Source organism: Ipomoea nil, unplaced genomic scaffold, assembly GCF_001879475.1.
Source record: "Ipomoea nil cultivar Tokyo-kokei standard unplaced genomic scaffold, Asagao_1.1 scaffold2759, whole genome shotgun sequence".
Lineage (NCBI taxonomy): Eukaryota > Viridiplantae > Streptophyta > Magnoliopsida > Solanales > Convolvulaceae > Ipomoea > Ipomoea nil.
The window spans coordinates 1,156,774-1,173,068 of record NW_017619187.1 but is presented as its reverse complement, the minus strand read 5'-3'; the positions used below and the strand labels follow the sequence as shown (position 1 = coordinate 1,173,068).

General features: G+C 37.3%; 3 protein-coding genes across 3 annotated transcripts; all 3 read right to left on the bottom strand.

The window, feature by feature from the left end:
* Positions 1-928: 928 nt before the first annotated feature.
* LOC109156757 lies at positions 929-1,939 on the bottom strand. Its single transcript, XM_019304589.1, has 2 exons — positions 1,036-1,939; positions 929-942 (listed from the first exon to the last, which is right to left on the bottom strand). The coding sequence occupies exon 1, from the start codon at positions 1,839-1,841 to the stop codon at positions 1,086-1,088; it is 756 nt and encodes a 251-aa protein (XP_019160134.1). The 5' UTR covers positions 1,842-1,939; the 3' UTR covers positions 929-942; positions 1,036-1,085.
* Positions 1,940-12,085: 10,146 nt separating this feature from the next.
* On the bottom strand, positions 12,086-13,021 carry LOC109156734. Its single transcript, XM_019304569.1, has one exon. It carries the CDS (start codon positions 13,019-13,021, stop codon positions 12,086-12,088), a length of 936 nt encoding a protein of 311 aa, XP_019160114.1.
* Positions 13,022-13,187: 166 nt separating this feature from the next.
* LOC109156733 lies at positions 13,188-14,124 on the bottom strand. The gene is made up of 2 exons (XM_019304568.1): positions 13,936-14,124; positions 13,188-13,886 (listed from the first exon to the last, which is right to left on the bottom strand). Exons 1-2 carry the CDS (start codon positions 14,122-14,124, stop codon positions 13,188-13,190), a joined length of 888 nt encoding a protein of 295 aa, XP_019160113.1.
* Positions 14,125-16,295: the final 2,171 nt, after the last annotated feature.

Genomic DNA, 16,295 nt, shown 5'->3' with positions numbered 1-16,295 from the left:
ATTTAACACGAACGGAAATTCTCCATCTCCGGTCAACTCTTAATCAAAATCTTAAATTAGTTTAATTTTTAATTTTAAAAACTAAAAACTAAGTCTCAATTTAAATAAATAAATAAATAAATAAATATATATATATATATATATATATATATATATATATATATATATATATATATATATATATATATTTATTTATTTATTATAATTATTCGGGGACGGAACGGGGAGAAAAATGGTATCTCCGTCTTTGTCTCCGTCCCTAACGGGGAATTACATACATTCCCTGTCCCTGTTCCCTGAATTTTTTTTTTCCATCTCCGTTTATGGCGGGTGTGAATCAGGGATCCTCATCGAGAACGAGGCAAAATGTTATCCCTAGATGAGACTAAAGAATTTGAAGCTAATAGTGTAATGAATATCAAATCTTGTAATAGGTTACAAAGTTCCAACCAAACGCAGTTGATATCCACAAGCCCAAATGAAAACAAAAAAATAAATAAATAAATAAAAATGAGAAACTGGAATAGTTGAGAATTTGAGATAGTCATACAAATTAAGTTGTAACTTGAAAAACGTTCTCAAAGAAATTTAGAACTAAACTCACCAAAGCTGTGGCTTCTCACATAAGAGGTCTCAGGTTCGAAGGCATTGATTCTTTGTACTTTAATAAGTTGAGAAAGTATGTATGAGTGGATACTACATTATAATAGAGTCAGTAGCATCCAGAAAAAGTATGTATGAACAGATACTACATTGTAATAGAGTCAGAAGCATTAAGAAAAAAAAAGAAAGATAAAAGTTGATGTTTTGGAGAAGCCATATATCTGGGTGTAAGATGACCGTTAACTCAATGGCTTAGCACACATGATCAAATGACAGTTGTGCACAAAGGACATTTTAAGCATAATTCATACGTTGTCGCTCTAGAGTTATTCGATACTCCTGCACTATTTTTTTTTTTTAAAAAATTAATAATAATATACTTTTGAGGAACGGTAAGTTAAAGGTAACATACAGTACAAAAAACTGATTGACCTTTTGATTTGTAGAAACAGGCACCATTGCAATAGATGGAGTTGAAGCAGTCAATGATGAAGAGGCAAAATAGAGAGCACAAAATCCAACTTAGGTTTCTGGTCTCTTATATTCCTTGCAGAAGTAGCAGCCCGTTTGTTGGTATAAAACAACTCAATAATCTTAAGGCTCTTCACATCCTTAAATGAAAGTGGAACTTCATTAAGGTTTTCACAATGCAATATGTGAAGCCGTTTCAATGCCGGGAAGCTACTCTGCTCACAACTCCAGTACACCAAATCCGTTCTCCCAATACGCAAGAATTGGAGGCTCTTGAAAACAACGTTAACGTTGAGTTCCCAACACTCTCCCTTGGCTGAAAACTCCTCCAATTTGAGGACCTCCAGCTCGTCCAGGGATCCCAAAGCACAAATGTATTTCCAATCAAAGGATGTCTTGGATAAAGTCAGCTTTCTTAACCTGATTGGGAATCTATCAGCTTGTGGAATAATAGGCCGCTGCAGTGTGGTAGCTTCATCATTGAAAGCTTCATCCATGAGTTTCAGATTTTCGAGTTTCTCCAGCTTTCGTATATTGTTAAACAAGCAGCAAATTCCTTCATTGCTCTCTAGAAGCTCTGCTACAATATTCCCACGGACGCCTAGTTTCTGAAGGTTAGGCGTATTGTCAAAGATCTCTTCAGTGCAGCTTTTGGGTGATATGGTGGAAAGAGTTTGCAATTCTGGACATGATGCTTTGCAACTTTGTGAATTAGGAGGGGGGAGTTGCAAAGAAGCATTAGACTGGATATGTCTTAGTTTTGGCATGTTCCATATCTCAGCCTTAACATCAACTGTAGTTTGGGATGTATTGAACACGAGAGTTTGCAAGTTCCATAGATGAGTGAATAGTTTTGGAATGGGATATTGTTGTGAGTTGAGATAGCCAAATAACGTAGATGATATAAGTTATAAAGCTCTTTGGGCAATATTTCGAATGTGAAGGATTGAGCGTCAAGCACTTTGAGAAATGGATAGGATTTTGGGATAGCTGTTAAGTGTTGTTTGGGAATCTTAAGTTTGGTAAATGTTAGAAGAGAGCGGATACTCCCATAATCACGTGTTGTTACCAATACTCTACTCCCATTCTGGTTATTAGGAAAAACAATTTTCAAAAGCTCAAAGTCTTTCTCGTACCAAACATCATCCATCACAATTAAATACTTCTCATCCTTCAAAAATTCCTTGATTCTTTCGGCTAATTCGTCCTCGAACATGTTCTTGTAATCATTGGTTTGCTTGGTAAATTGTCTTATCATGTCCATGAATATTTTTCTCCTATTCATGCTTCTAGTTACATAAACCCAAAAGCGAGGAAAAAACCCATCCCGAATTTCACCATCTTTCAATACCATTTGGGTCAATATATTTTTACCCCACCCAGCCATTCCCACAACTGAAATGAAAATGGTATCTTTTGATTCTTCAATGAGACGATACTTTATAGCGGTTATCTCTCTACCAAAACCTACCACATCATCATCATCCTCTTCCACCACAGGAGCCTTAAACAATTTCACAAGAAAATGATGTTAGGTCAGAGAACTTACTACATTAAATCAAAATGTAATATTTAATGGTCAAATTAAAATGTTACATATGAAAAAAAAAAGTGTAATACTAATCTAAAACATCTTTTTCAATTAGTTTTACCAAACAACTAATTTACCAAATACTTTTCTACAATCAGCTAATATTATCAACTAGTTATACCTCTCTAATTAACCCAAACAACTAACCGCTATAAGCTAACTGTCATTTACCAAAGAATACCTATACTATAGTCTTATACCATAGGGATGGGAGTTGGGAGTAGTGTAAGATTATTGAGTATAGTTGGACGACATAGATACCTGGAGAACCGTTGGCGGCGGCTGAGGATTATTTAGCGAATGGGCAAGATGTACACGGATTTTCTCCGCCCTTTTGTTAATGGTGTCGATCTCCTTGGCAGCATCATTAACCTTGGCATAATAACTTAGTTTTTCCCCCCATTTGATGAGGACCCCTCTGCCTCTGTGCTCCCTTCGCTCTACAAGGTATTTATCAATGGCTTCTTCAGCATCAGTTGCAATATTCTCAATCTTCTTCTTCACCACGTCGTCGTCTCCGACCAAAGCCTCGGTGGCTGCCTTAGTGAGATATAATAATACCCTGAGTTGGGTGAGTAGATCTTCCACCTGATCCTTGATCCCAAGAATGAGCGTCTCGTTTTCTTCCACAGTTTGTGTTACCTTGCTTATCACCAACTCTACAAATGCGTCCATGGCGCTCAGCTCAGGAAATGGCCTGGAACAATAATGATCGAATTCAAGAAATTAAAAAACCAGGTCACTGATACTATACACCTTAATTTCTTTCAAGTTTTGCGTTGCCTAGCTAGCTTCTTGGCTTTCAACACCTTTGATGTGTGATCCCCAATTCAAGTTTTTTATAATATTATCTTCCCATGTCACAAACAAATTAAATATTAAATATAATATAATGAAACAATTTAGGAGAGCCAAATGGTCGATAGCTACTACCCATGAATTAAATATATCAAGTTGCTCTAATAATTGTCGTTAGTTATGGATAATATTTATTTTATTTTTGTATTTTTAAAATCTTTATTCCCTCATAGGGAGGTTGTGGGTTCGAGTCTCAATAGAAGCGATATTGACTCTTTGTGTTTCATTTGGTTGAGAAAGTAGTTATGAACAGATAGTACATTGTAATAGAGTTAGTAGTATTCAAAAAAAAAAAAAAAATCTTTATTCCCATTATAAGGTCATATATATATATATATATATATATATATATATATATATATATATATATATATAGGCAGGGACGAAGCCAAGAATTCTGTTAGGGGGGGGGGTCCGAAATAAGGATGGATTCAGAAATTTTTTCCAGTAAAGGCGAAACATTAAAACAAAAGAGATATTTAAAAAAAAATAAATAAATTACCCAAGAAATATGTGTAAATATTATTGGATATGGGCAAAAAATAAAACACATCGAAACTTTATAAAAATATTCATATATAACAAAATATGAAACATAATTAATTTGATATTAAAACGTGACTGCGTTAAAGCCATAGGGAAGGAGCAAAAAATAAAAAAGATTCGAACCCTTGACTTTTATTATAACCAAATATATGCTTAACCAACTAATTTAACTCATTTCTTATTAACAATTAACAGTTAAAGATTATATATGGGGCGGGGGTGGGGTGAGGGGGGCAGCTGACCCCCCTTTGGCTCCGTCCATGTATATAGGGTTGAGTTCAAATGAAGACACACTACATATGTCCTCATAGTCCTCTATAATATACTTGTCCTCATTTGAACTCAAGTATATATATATATATATATATATATATATATATATATATATATATATATATATATATATATATATATATATATAGACTCAGGTTCTCGTGCGGGTGAATGCTTCCCGTGCGGTTGTGCGGTTATTAATGTGCGTGAGATTTGTACTCAATGTGCGTGAGTGTTGTATCTAATGTGCCTGAGATTTGTACTTAATGTGCGTGAATGTGTAAAATGCAGCAGAAAAGTGGAGACCTACATGATAGTTTCTTCGCTAGCTTTGTTCTCGGATGGGTTATCACAAATGGTGCTGGTATTGCTTCTTACCCAATGATGATGACATCTGGTGAAGCCGTCAAGTACAAGAGCTCTCTTGATGCTTTTGCTCAGATTCTTAAGAATGAAGGTGTGAAAAGGGTGCTGGTGCAAACATTTTATCATGATTATATGGGTACTTCTCTTTTCAGTAGCATAGCTCAGATTCTTAAGAATGAAGGTGCGAAAAGGGTGCTGGTGCAAACATTTTATCATGACTATATGGGTGCTTCTCTTTTCAGTAGCATAGTTATATGGTGATTTTCTGTTCTGCTTCTTTCTGAGTTCGTAATTCTGAACTACTCACGCACATTAAGCACAAATCTTACGCATATTAAGCACAACACTCAGGCACATTAAGTACAAAACTCACGCATATTAACATCACGCACATTAAGCACAAAGCTCACGCACATTAAGAACAACACTCACGCACATTAAGTATAAACCTCACGCACATTAATCCACCGCACAACCGCACAGGAAGCAACAAATGCACCTGATCCCTTCCCTATATATATATATAAACAAGATAACGGTAAAATAATGAATAAATGAAATCTACCTAATATGTAACCTATGTATATGAAATAAATATATATACATCCCTAATTATGTATAGAGAGATTAATAAAATATATTTTCTATATTTAATCTTTACAAGAAGATTGTATGATGTATTTATTATTGTAGTTCTTTGACTGCATAATTCATAGATCAAAATTGTAACATCGCATCATACAACAATTTTTTAAAAATGTGTTTTAGCCACTTAATCATATAGCTCTATTCAGTTTAGTCTATGTTTTTCAATAATAAAATATACCTCTAACTTTACAAAATAATTACAATTTTTGTTCTTGATGTAAGTAAATTAATATTGTTTAGATTAACTTTAGCTTGGCAATATATTTGTTAGTCTAACTAGTATTTTCACCCGTGCGATGCACGGAATGAAATTTTTGTAATATATTAAGAATATTTAAATTGATATATAATTATTTAAGAGTTAACTTCACCAGAGGTCGCTTATCTTTCCTGACAATTTCAAATTTAATCCTAGAATATAGTTATTAATTATTACGATTTATTCTATGTTATAATTCTTACGTTAATATTCTTATTATTATTATTAACACTTAATTACTTTTAGATATTATTTTTACCACTTATATTATTATTATTATGATTATTAGTTTCTTTTCAAGTTTTGTTAGTATATAATGGTCGTGAGGCACACAATAATAATATAACCATAATTAAATATTCTTGTACGGTATTCCGTGAGTCACAATAATAATATAACAATAATAAAATATACTTAAATTCTATATTCTTCTAGGATTTCTATTACCATCATTAATTATTCCCTAATTTACCATAATTAAATAATTTGACCAATTATAAAGAGATATTATTAAATAATGCACTGGACAATTTTTTAATTAAAAAATTTAAAAATTCATTAATGAAACATAAGGTTCTCATATTTTTTTCTTAGAAACTATTTAATAAAGCATTTTTTTAAAAAATTGGTGGACCAAACCTTTGCAGTGGATAGATCTCGAAAAAATACGCGATTTCAAAAAAACATTTGTCCAAAACGGAAAACCGAGACAAGAGTTATGCCTTGCCGAACTTTTAACACATCACAACTTTAACCCAGAATTATTGTACGAATGAGAAAGTAGAAATCAATATATTTTATTGGGAAGAGAAAATTTTTAGGAATTGGGCGGGAAGTTAAAATTTCAGGATTTTGTTATTATATATAGTATAGATTGTGCAAAGTGAATTGTATTACACTATTTTATAATTTTAGAATATAATTTTTTTCCCGAATTATTGTATGAATGGGAAAGTAGAAATCAATATATTTTATTGGGAAGAGAAAATTTTTAGGAATTGGGCGGAAGGTTAAAATTTCTGAATTTTGTTATTATATATAGTATAGATTGTACAAAGGGAATTGTATTACCCTATTTTATAATTTTAGAATACAATTTTTACCCAGAATTATTGTACGAATAGGAAAGTAGAAATCAATATATTTTATTGGGAAGAGAGAATTTTTAGGAATTGGGCGGGAAGTTAAAATTTCAAAATTTTGTTATTATATATAGTATAGATAGATAGATTGTGCAAAGAGAATTGAATTACACTATTTTATAATTTTAGAATAGAATTTTTTCCTAGAATTATTGTACGAATGGAAAAGTAGAAATCAATATATTTTATTGGGAAGAGAGAATTTTTAGGAATTGGGCGGGAGGTTAAAATTTCTGAATTTTGTTATTATATATAGTATAGATTGTACAAAGGGAATTGTATTACCCTATTTTATAATTTTAGAATAGAATTTTTACCCAGAATTATTGTACGGATGGGAAAGTAGAAATCAATATATTTTATTGGGAAGATAGAATTTTTAGGAATTGGGCGGGAAGTTAAAATTTCAGGATTTTGTTATTATATATAGTATAGAGTATAGATAGATTGTGCAAAAGGAATTGTATTACACTATTTTATAATTTTAGAATAGAATTTTTGCCTAGAATTATTGTACGAATGGGAAAGTAGAAATCAATATATTTTATTGGGAAGAGAGAATTTTTAGGAATTGGGCGGGAAGTTAAAATTTAGGATTTTGTTATTATATATAGTATAGAGTATAGATTGTGCAAAGAGAATTGTATTACACTATTTTATAATTTTAGAATAGAATTTTTTCTCAGAATTATTGTACGAATGGGTAAGTAGAAATCAATATATTTTATTGGGAAGAGAGAATTTTTAGGAATTGGGTGGGATGTTAAAATTTCAGGATTTTGTTATTATATATAGTATAGTATATAGAGTGTACAAAGGGAATTGTATTATCCTATTTTATAATTTTAGAATAGAATTTTTACCCAGAATTATTGTACGAATGGGAAAGTAGAAATCAATATATTTTATTGGGAAGAGAGAATTTTTAGGAATTGGGCAGGAAGTTAATATTTCAGGATTTTGTTATTATATATAGTATAGATAGTATAGATTGTGCAAAGTGAATTGTATTACACTATTTTATAATTTTAGAATAGAATTTGTTCCCAGAATTATTGTACGAATGAGAAAGTAGAAATCAATATATTTTATTGGGAAGAGAGAATTTTTAGGAATTGGGCAGGAAGTTAAAATTTCAAGATTTTGTTATTATATATAGTATAGATTGTGCAAAGGGAATTGAATTACACTATTTTATAATTTTAGAATAGAATTTTTTCACAGAATTATTGTACAAATGAGAAAGTATAAATCAATATATTTTATTGGGAACAGAGAATTTTTAGGAATTGGGGAAGTTAAAATTTCAGAATTTTGTTATTATTATTTATAATTTTAGAATAGAATTTTTACCCAGAATTATTGTAGGAATGAGAAAGTAGAAATCAATATATTTTATTAGGAAGAGAGAATTTTTAGGAATTGGGCGGGAAGTTAAAATTTCATGATTTTGTTATTATATATAGTATAGAATAGATATAGATATAGATTATTTAATTAAGGTTTAGTTGGTTAATTAATTATGCCTGGAACCATTAAAGTTGAAGATGAATGTGTGGTCTCTAATTATTTAAGCAAAGATGAGAGATTGTAGAGGGAAGATTTGGATGGGTGTTGCTCCATGATTCAAGGGATGTGTAAGCAAGATATCTTCAAGAGTGTTCAAGTATAAATAGAAGACAAATCTCCAAATTAGGAAGCTGAAAAATACACTTTTACGCCAACTTCCCTGAGGATTTAATATATATCGGCCTGCTGTTTTAACATATATTATGTTGTCTTAATGTGTAAAGTCTGTTAAATCATTTCAGACTTATTTATTATAAATCTCTGTCTAGATTGGGTTTGGTTTGTAATTGGGTGTCTATCTAGATTGGGTTTGGTTTGTAATCGGGTATTATCCAAGTAAGTTCAAGAAGGGTGAAGAGATACCGACTCAGAAGATGATGATGATTGGTTGGCATGGTTGAAAAAAGCAGGAAGGATAAAGAGATACGAACTCAGAAGATGATGATGATTAGTTGGCATGGTTGAAAAAAAGCGCGTCTAGCCGCGGGGGATTAATTGGCGACTAGGCTCTAGTGTTTTTTTATTTTATTTTTTATTTTTTATTACAAAGGAAGGAGATATTCACATATATCACTACAATCATCTCCACCGAGGCTCGAACCCATCACCTTATACATAGATGAATAACTTGGTACCAGTGGACAATTAAAAAAAAATAAAACCTACCATTCAATCTATCCAACAAACTAAAACAATATTCAATTCATAATATTCAATTAACATATTATTATGTGCTTGTTTTTTTTGAAGGTCAATCTTGCGATTGTATTAATGAATCAAAGCTGAAATAGCGTCAGGTGGGATAGCATCCTAGTACATATCTTGATCCTGAGTAAATGCTAATGTAGCTAAAGTATGCGCATGTAAATTAATCTGCCTAGAGATGTAATCCAAAGTAATACGATTAAATAATAACATAAATGTTCTGCACTGGTCAACTGTGACCCCAACGTACGAATGGATTGGCGTATGATGATGCCTGATAATCGCCGTCAACTCCATACGATCCGTGAGTATACTTACTGATGTGTTGCCCCGTTCAAGCAGCCAAGACAAAGCCTCCTTGTATGCCTGGGCCTCCGCCATAAGTGGTGAAAAACAAATTGGTGACTTGCCATTCCTCGCTGCCACAAACGAGCCATCTGGCGCTATAATTATCATGCCGTAAGTTGCTTCGCCCGTGTCGTGCCGGAAACCCGCGTCCACATAACACCGTAGACCATCCTCCCCTGGACCGTTCAAGTGGTCCGTCGCCGGTGCGGGCTCGGTTCGGCGGGCATGGACAGTGTCGTATGCGTGTAGTGCTACGGTGGCTGCTCTGACCAATTGGGTAGGCCGCATCATTGATCCCTTCTAGACAACTGAATTTCGGGTTCTCCAAATATAATATAACACTGCTACCATTAACCGGGTCTGCTCCTCCGTCAAGGCCGCCATAGCCCCTTTTAGCCATGTTGTAAACGAGTCTGCAATAATATTAATAATAGGCAATTGTGTTATATTCCAAACAAGTCTAGAATATTCACAGAGCACTAAAGCATGCAACACATCTTCATGATCTAAACCACACTTCGGGCAAGTTGGTTCCACCCCCACCCTTTTAAATATCAAATTAAGGGTTGTTGGTAAAATGTCACATATGGCTCTCCACAAGAAGGTTTTCCATTTAGGGGGGACTTTTATTTTCCACACTGCTACCCATTTATCAAAATTTGCTGGATTATTCTCATAATCACCCACAATACGCCTATAGGCATTCTTTACTGTATATGTCCCCTTTGGGTCACTCACCCAATACCATGAGTCATCATACTCAGGACTAACAGGGATCATATTTATTCGCTCCACATCTTCAGGAAGAAACAAATCAGACAAAATATGCGGATCCCAGGTATGAGTCTGTAAATCAATCAGTCCTGCAACTCGTGCCCCTCTCAATTGCTGTGGCATCTCTGTTTGAATCAATGGGCTGGGATTATCTCGTAACCACGGGTGCCCCCATATTAAAGTTGTCTGTCCATTCCCAATCCTCCTCCGCACCCCTGAGACTACCATTGGATGGACTGCCATTATACTTCTCCAACAGTAACTTGGGCAATTACCAATAGTTGCATCTGTAAAGCTGGTTGTGGGATAATACCTTTGCCTTATAAATTTTAGCTACGAGTGTTTCTGGGTCTGTCAAAAAACGACATGCCTGTTTACCCAGCATTGCTAGGTTAAACGCCCTCAGCTCTTTAAAACCCATACCACCATACTTCTTTGGTATGCACATCCTGTCCCATGCCTTCCAATGTATTCCCCTTTCTCTTCCACTGCCCCACCAATACTTATTCATAGTTCGCTCAATTGACTGACAAACTGTCTCAGGTAACAAAAAAACACTCATGAGAAGGTAGGCATAGCTTGCGCTACACTTTTCAATAACACTTCCTTACCGGCCTGAGAGAGTAACTTTTTACTCCACGAACCAATTCGCTGCCTGATTTTTTCCTCCACATATGAAAAAACAGCTCTCTTATTCCTCCCTACAAAAGATGGTAGGCCCAAATATTTCCCAAAATTGGGTGCTTGCACCACCCCCAGACAATTCGCTACCTGTGTCCTGTGAGCTTCCTGAGTATTTCTGCTAAAACATATATTAGATTTATTATAATTGACCACCTGGCCTGACAATTTCTCATACCTCGCAAGGCACTGCCTTATAACTTCTGCCTCCTGGATATTTGCTTAAAAAAATAGGAGACTATCATCCGCAAAAAACAGGTGTGTTACAGGCGGTGCCCCCCTCGCGACTCTGCACCCATGTATTGAGCCTGCCAACTGTTCATACTGTAATATCATCGAGAGAGCCTCTGCACAAATAATAAACAAATACGGAGAGAGCGGGTCTCCCTGCCTGAGTCCCCTGGTTGGTTTTACGTGCCCTCCTACCGTACCATTGACCATTACAGTATAATTGACAGTCGTAACACACATCATAATGAGTTTTATCCACTTCTCACTAAAACCCATAACAGTCAGCATTTTTTCCAGAAAGTTCCATTCCATTCTATCATAGGCCTTTGACATATCTAACTTCAATGCACTCCATCCCACTATACCACATTGCTTTCTATTCAGATAATGTCCCACCTCTGCTGCCACCAGGATGTTGTCAGTGATTAGCCTTCCCGGGATAAAAGCACTTTGGGATTCTGATATTAATCCTCCCATTAGTGTTTTCATCCTATTTGCTATCATTTTGGCCATAATTTTGTAAACGACATTACTTAATGCAATCGGCCTTAAATCTGCAACTGTCTCAGGCATCTCCTTCTTCGGTATCAAGACAATGTTAGTATCATTCAAACCCTCAGGGAATACACAGGAATTCAACACATTCATTATAAAGCCCGATACATCTTCTCCCACTACCTCCCAAAACTGCTGGTAGAAACCCGGATTTAAACCATCCGGACCTGGTGCCTTATCCGGGTACATTGAAAAAAGAGCCTCTTTAACCTCATAAGTTTCAAAAGGGCGGTCTAGCATCATATTTTGCTCCAACGTTACTCGTGGGGCTAGGACCCCAAAAAGTGGATCATCACAACTCAATCCATTAGAGGCAAAAATATTTTCAAAGTAAGTCTGTATAGCAGCATGCATACCATCCCCCTCCACCCAGTTACCAGCATCACATTTAATAGTAGAAATAAAATTCTTTTTCCTACGTGTAGAGGCATACCTGTGATAAAACTTTGTATTTGCCCCGCGTAGCTAGTGCTGCTTGGCCCGCTGCCTCCAAAACACATCCTCCTGGGCCTCTACTCGTTTCATGGTATTCTCAATATGTTGGTATTCAGCTAAAGCCCCCACATCTCGTCTATTTCGTATGGCATCTTGCCTCTGCTGCAGGTGGTTAATTCGTTTTCCGAATTTATGAAACTGATCTCCACCCCACCGCATCAACTTTTCCCCACACAACCGCTGGCAATGCAGCAATCCCTCCGTTCTCCCCTCCTGCCAGGCCGTTTCAACTACTTCTTTGCACCCCTCATCCAAAAGCCAAGCCATTTCAAATCTAAACTTCCATGGCCCCCTTCTCCTTGGCATGCAAAACGCTTGAATGCTGAGGAATAGGATCGAATGATCCGAGGCCCGGGTTCGAATATTCTCCAGCCATGCATTCTCATTGAGCAGACCCCAATCATTCGTTATTAAAGCTTTGTCCAATCTTTCCTCTATCCAATTCGGTGTGCCCTTTCCCTTCTGCCACGTATACTGATGGCCCCTCATTGGCATTTGCATCAAACCACAGTCATCCGCAGCATCACCGAAACCCCGTAGCAAACTATTAGGATACGGATTTCCCCCCTTCTTCTCATGCTGGTATAGTAGATTATTAAAATCCCCTATCACCACCCAGGGCAACAAAGACCTAGTCTTCAGCATGCCAAGTAATTCCCATGTTTCCTCCCGCCTACCACGCTCGGGGACACCATAGATACATGTCATGCGCCATAACTTATTAAACAAGCTTATCTCCACATCAATATGACTCTGTGAGTAACTCAAAAGTCTCACCATATTATTCTTCTTCCATAAAAGCGCCATTCCTCTACTCAAGCCGTCGTTATCAACATAAAATAACCCTTCATACCCAAGCGTAACACGGATCCTTTCTGCATGTATCCGTGGCACCTTGGTCTCCATCAAGAACACGAAATCAGGTTTCTTACTGGACGCTAGGCCCACAATCTGTCGAACTGTGCATGGATTGCCCAAGCCACGACAGTTCCAGCTCAAAGTACTCATGATGATGGGCGGGGCTGGACACCAGCTCCCGCCGTGGACAAGTTTTTTGAACCAGCTGCAACTGTTACCTCCTCATTCCCACTTCCCTCCTCCCCTCCGTCTCATGCCTACGACGCTTTGTCGTAGCCACCACCACTTCATCCTCAGACATACTCGTGGGTGTGACACCCCCACTTCCCTGTCCCCCATCCACTGTTCCACCCACACGTGGCCTGGCCCCCAGTGGTCGTGGTTTCCCGCCAACCGGAACAAGCCAGCTATCCCCAACCGCTCTAGGAGCGCTCCGGGATCCACCAGCTCGCATATCCGGACCGTACAGGTACCTTTCCACCGGAATTCCAGCCTCCCTAGCGTGTATGCAGAAAATATGCAAATGACCCATACAACCACAGAAATAGCAAAACTTATGGAGCCGTTCATATCTAAAATTCACCCATGCCGTAGTCCCATCTCTCTTCATCAACCGCATCCTCCTTCTAAGCGGCCTATCCACCGAAATTGACACCCGAATACGGTGAAACGTTAACCATGGTGCCCCCTCAAATCGGTCATCATGTTTAACAAAAGAGCCCAAAAAATTCCCTGCCTGTTCTAGAATTGCATGCGACGTGTATCCCTTCGGCATATCGTGCAACTGTACCCACATGTCAATCATATCCAGCTCTACATCCACCGGATTCACCCCATCCAACACCTCCCGACACACAAGTGCATTATTCTCAAAAGCCCAGGGTCCTCCATTCAGCACATATTCCATATCAGTCTTATGGAAAAAAAACAAACAAGAACAAACCCCTTTGAATCTCTGTTACCTGTAATCCACGTACTGGTTGCCAAACAGATGCCAGAACCTGCCTCATAAAGTCCAGTTTTATCATTTTTTGCGTCAAAAACCGCCCGACTATCCTCCAAGTCTCCTCCTCCTCCTCCCCATCACCCTCTACCACCACATCACCACCTTCCGGTATAAACACCGCTCCCTCCTCCTCCATCAAAGCCATCTCCGCCCACCTATCCGTCAACTCCGCCACACCCACCCCCCTCCCTCGGCCGGCCTGGCACCGACCCTCCTCCCCCACCCTGCCCCCTTCCGTTAACAGCCCTCTCCCTCAACCCCCCTACCCCCACCGACATCCCAATTTGCCTCGGAAACCCACTGCCCTCACCACGCCCGACTGCCCCATCCCTGTGCATGCCCTCATACAAACCAATAAAGCCTTCTCCCACCTCCCCCCTTACAATTCGGCGATGGCCTGGCACATCCCTCCCACTGCTTCCTCGTCCATTCTCCCCCTCCCCTGTTCGCCGTTGGCCATCCAACAGTCCCCCCTCATGCAAACCAGTAAACATATCACCCTCCTCCCCCCTTTCGGTTCGGCGGTTGTCTGCCACAAAAGCCTCACCGCTTCCTCGCCCAATCCCCTCCTCCCCCACTGCTCTGCGTTGACCGCCCAACAATCCCTGATCAATTTCCATTACTACTGCACCGACAATCAACTGGATAGAATTGAAAAATCACCGATGAAAACCCAGGAGAAACCCTAGTAGGAACGCAAAAACCCTAGAGAAAATTTTCTAGAGAGAGAATTCTTTATTAATAAAGAAAAATATTATTATGTGCTTGTAAATAAATTGAAAACACATAATTTGTTAATTGCAAACAGATAATATGTTAACTATTTGTGCCTAATTAATATATTAAATGCAGACACATAATATAATAAATTATAAATTAATTTTCTATGAAGTAATTTTATTTTATTAGTATGTAAATTGTTTAAACTTATACAAATAACAAATATTTTATCATAGTTTGTATTTAATTTTTGTGTATTTTAAAATATGTTATAAATTAAACTAGATTAGAGATGGAATGATTTAATATATTGTTTCATACTTTCATATCATCTATTTGTTTTAATCTTATACATTCATTAGGTATTTAAATACAAAAATACTTTCCTTTAATAAGATGAGAATATAATTGTGTTGTATTCAATAATAATGTCTGAGAGTACATGGAGCGAATATATAGAGATGCTAGATAGAATCCTAGTCTAACATGAATAATATAGTCCTAGTCTAATATGGATAATAAAGTCCTAATACTCCCCCTGAAGCACAAGGTTGGTCAGCCAAAACATTGAGCTTGCAACGGAGTAAATTAAAACGTACAGATGAAAGAGACTTAGTAAAATATCTGCTATCTGATCTTTGGTAGAAATAAAATTAACTTGTAATTCCTTCTTCGCGACTTTATCGCGAACAAAGTGGTAGTCGATTTCAATGTGCTTGGTGCGAGCATGAAACACCGGATTAGCATACAGATAAGTAGCTCCCAGATTGTCACACCAGAGTTTGAGCACAAAAGGTGGCGCAAACCCAATTTCCTTCATCAGAGAGACGAGCCAAGTAACCTCTACAGAGACATCAGTCAGTCCTTTGTATTCAGCCTCAATTGAGGAACGAGCCACAGTACGTTGTTTTCGACAAACCCATGAAACGAGATTGGTTCCCAGTATGTTGTATAGAGAGACATCCGTCTTGGAAGGTGAGAAACCGGCAGAAACCAGAAAATCATGGAAACGAGTGAACCAAGCACGGGGAACTTGCTTAAGCCTATACAAAGAACGTTGAAGGAGACAAACGTGCCCGGGCATCGTTTTGTCTTAATTGCCAGGGGGCTGGCGCATATAAACTGTCTCAGCGAGATTGTCGTTTAGGAAAGAATTGTGTATGTCTAGCTGTCGAATAGTCCATCCACTAGAAATAGCTAGGGATAAGAGAAGACGTACCGTAGTTGGTTTAACAACGGGACTAAAGGTCTCAAAGAAATCCTCACCAGCAATCTGATTGAATCACTTGGCAACTAACCGAGCCTTGTAACGCTCAATCGAACCATCAGCCTTTCTCTTGATTCTAAACACCCACTTACATCCAACTATATTCATACCTGATTTAAAGGGAACAAGCCTCCATGTATTGTTGTGCACCAAGGCATTAAATTCCAAATCCATTGCATCCCGCCATTCAGGAAATTTAACCGTTTGAGTAAAACATGTAGGTTCAGGAGTAACAGCAGCAGCAGATAAAGCAACATGATCATGTGGTCCCGAACTTCTCGTATTCATTCCATGAGAGCGAACGGGTGAGGGCGCGAGACGAGACCGAC

What these genes read in the sequence shown, in the direction of transcription:
- LOC109156734 (XM_019304569.1), bottom strand. Translation starts at nt 13,021, where the DNA reads ATGGAGACCAAGGTGCCACGGATACATGCAGAAAGGATCCGTGTTACG.
- LOC109156757 (XM_019304589.1), bottom strand. Translation starts at nt 1,841, where the DNA reads ATGCCAAAACTAAGACATATCCAGTCTAATGCTTCTTTGCAACTCCCC.
- LOC109156733 (XM_019304568.1), bottom strand. Translation starts at nt 14,124, where the DNA reads ATGGCTTTGATGGAGGAGGAGGGAGCGGTGTTTATACCGGAAGGTGGT. An exon ending in AACCAGTACGTGGATTACAG is followed by an intron (nt 13,887 to 13,935) that starts GTAACAGAGATT and finishes TTTTTCCATAAG; the next exon opens with ACTGATATGGAATATGTGCT.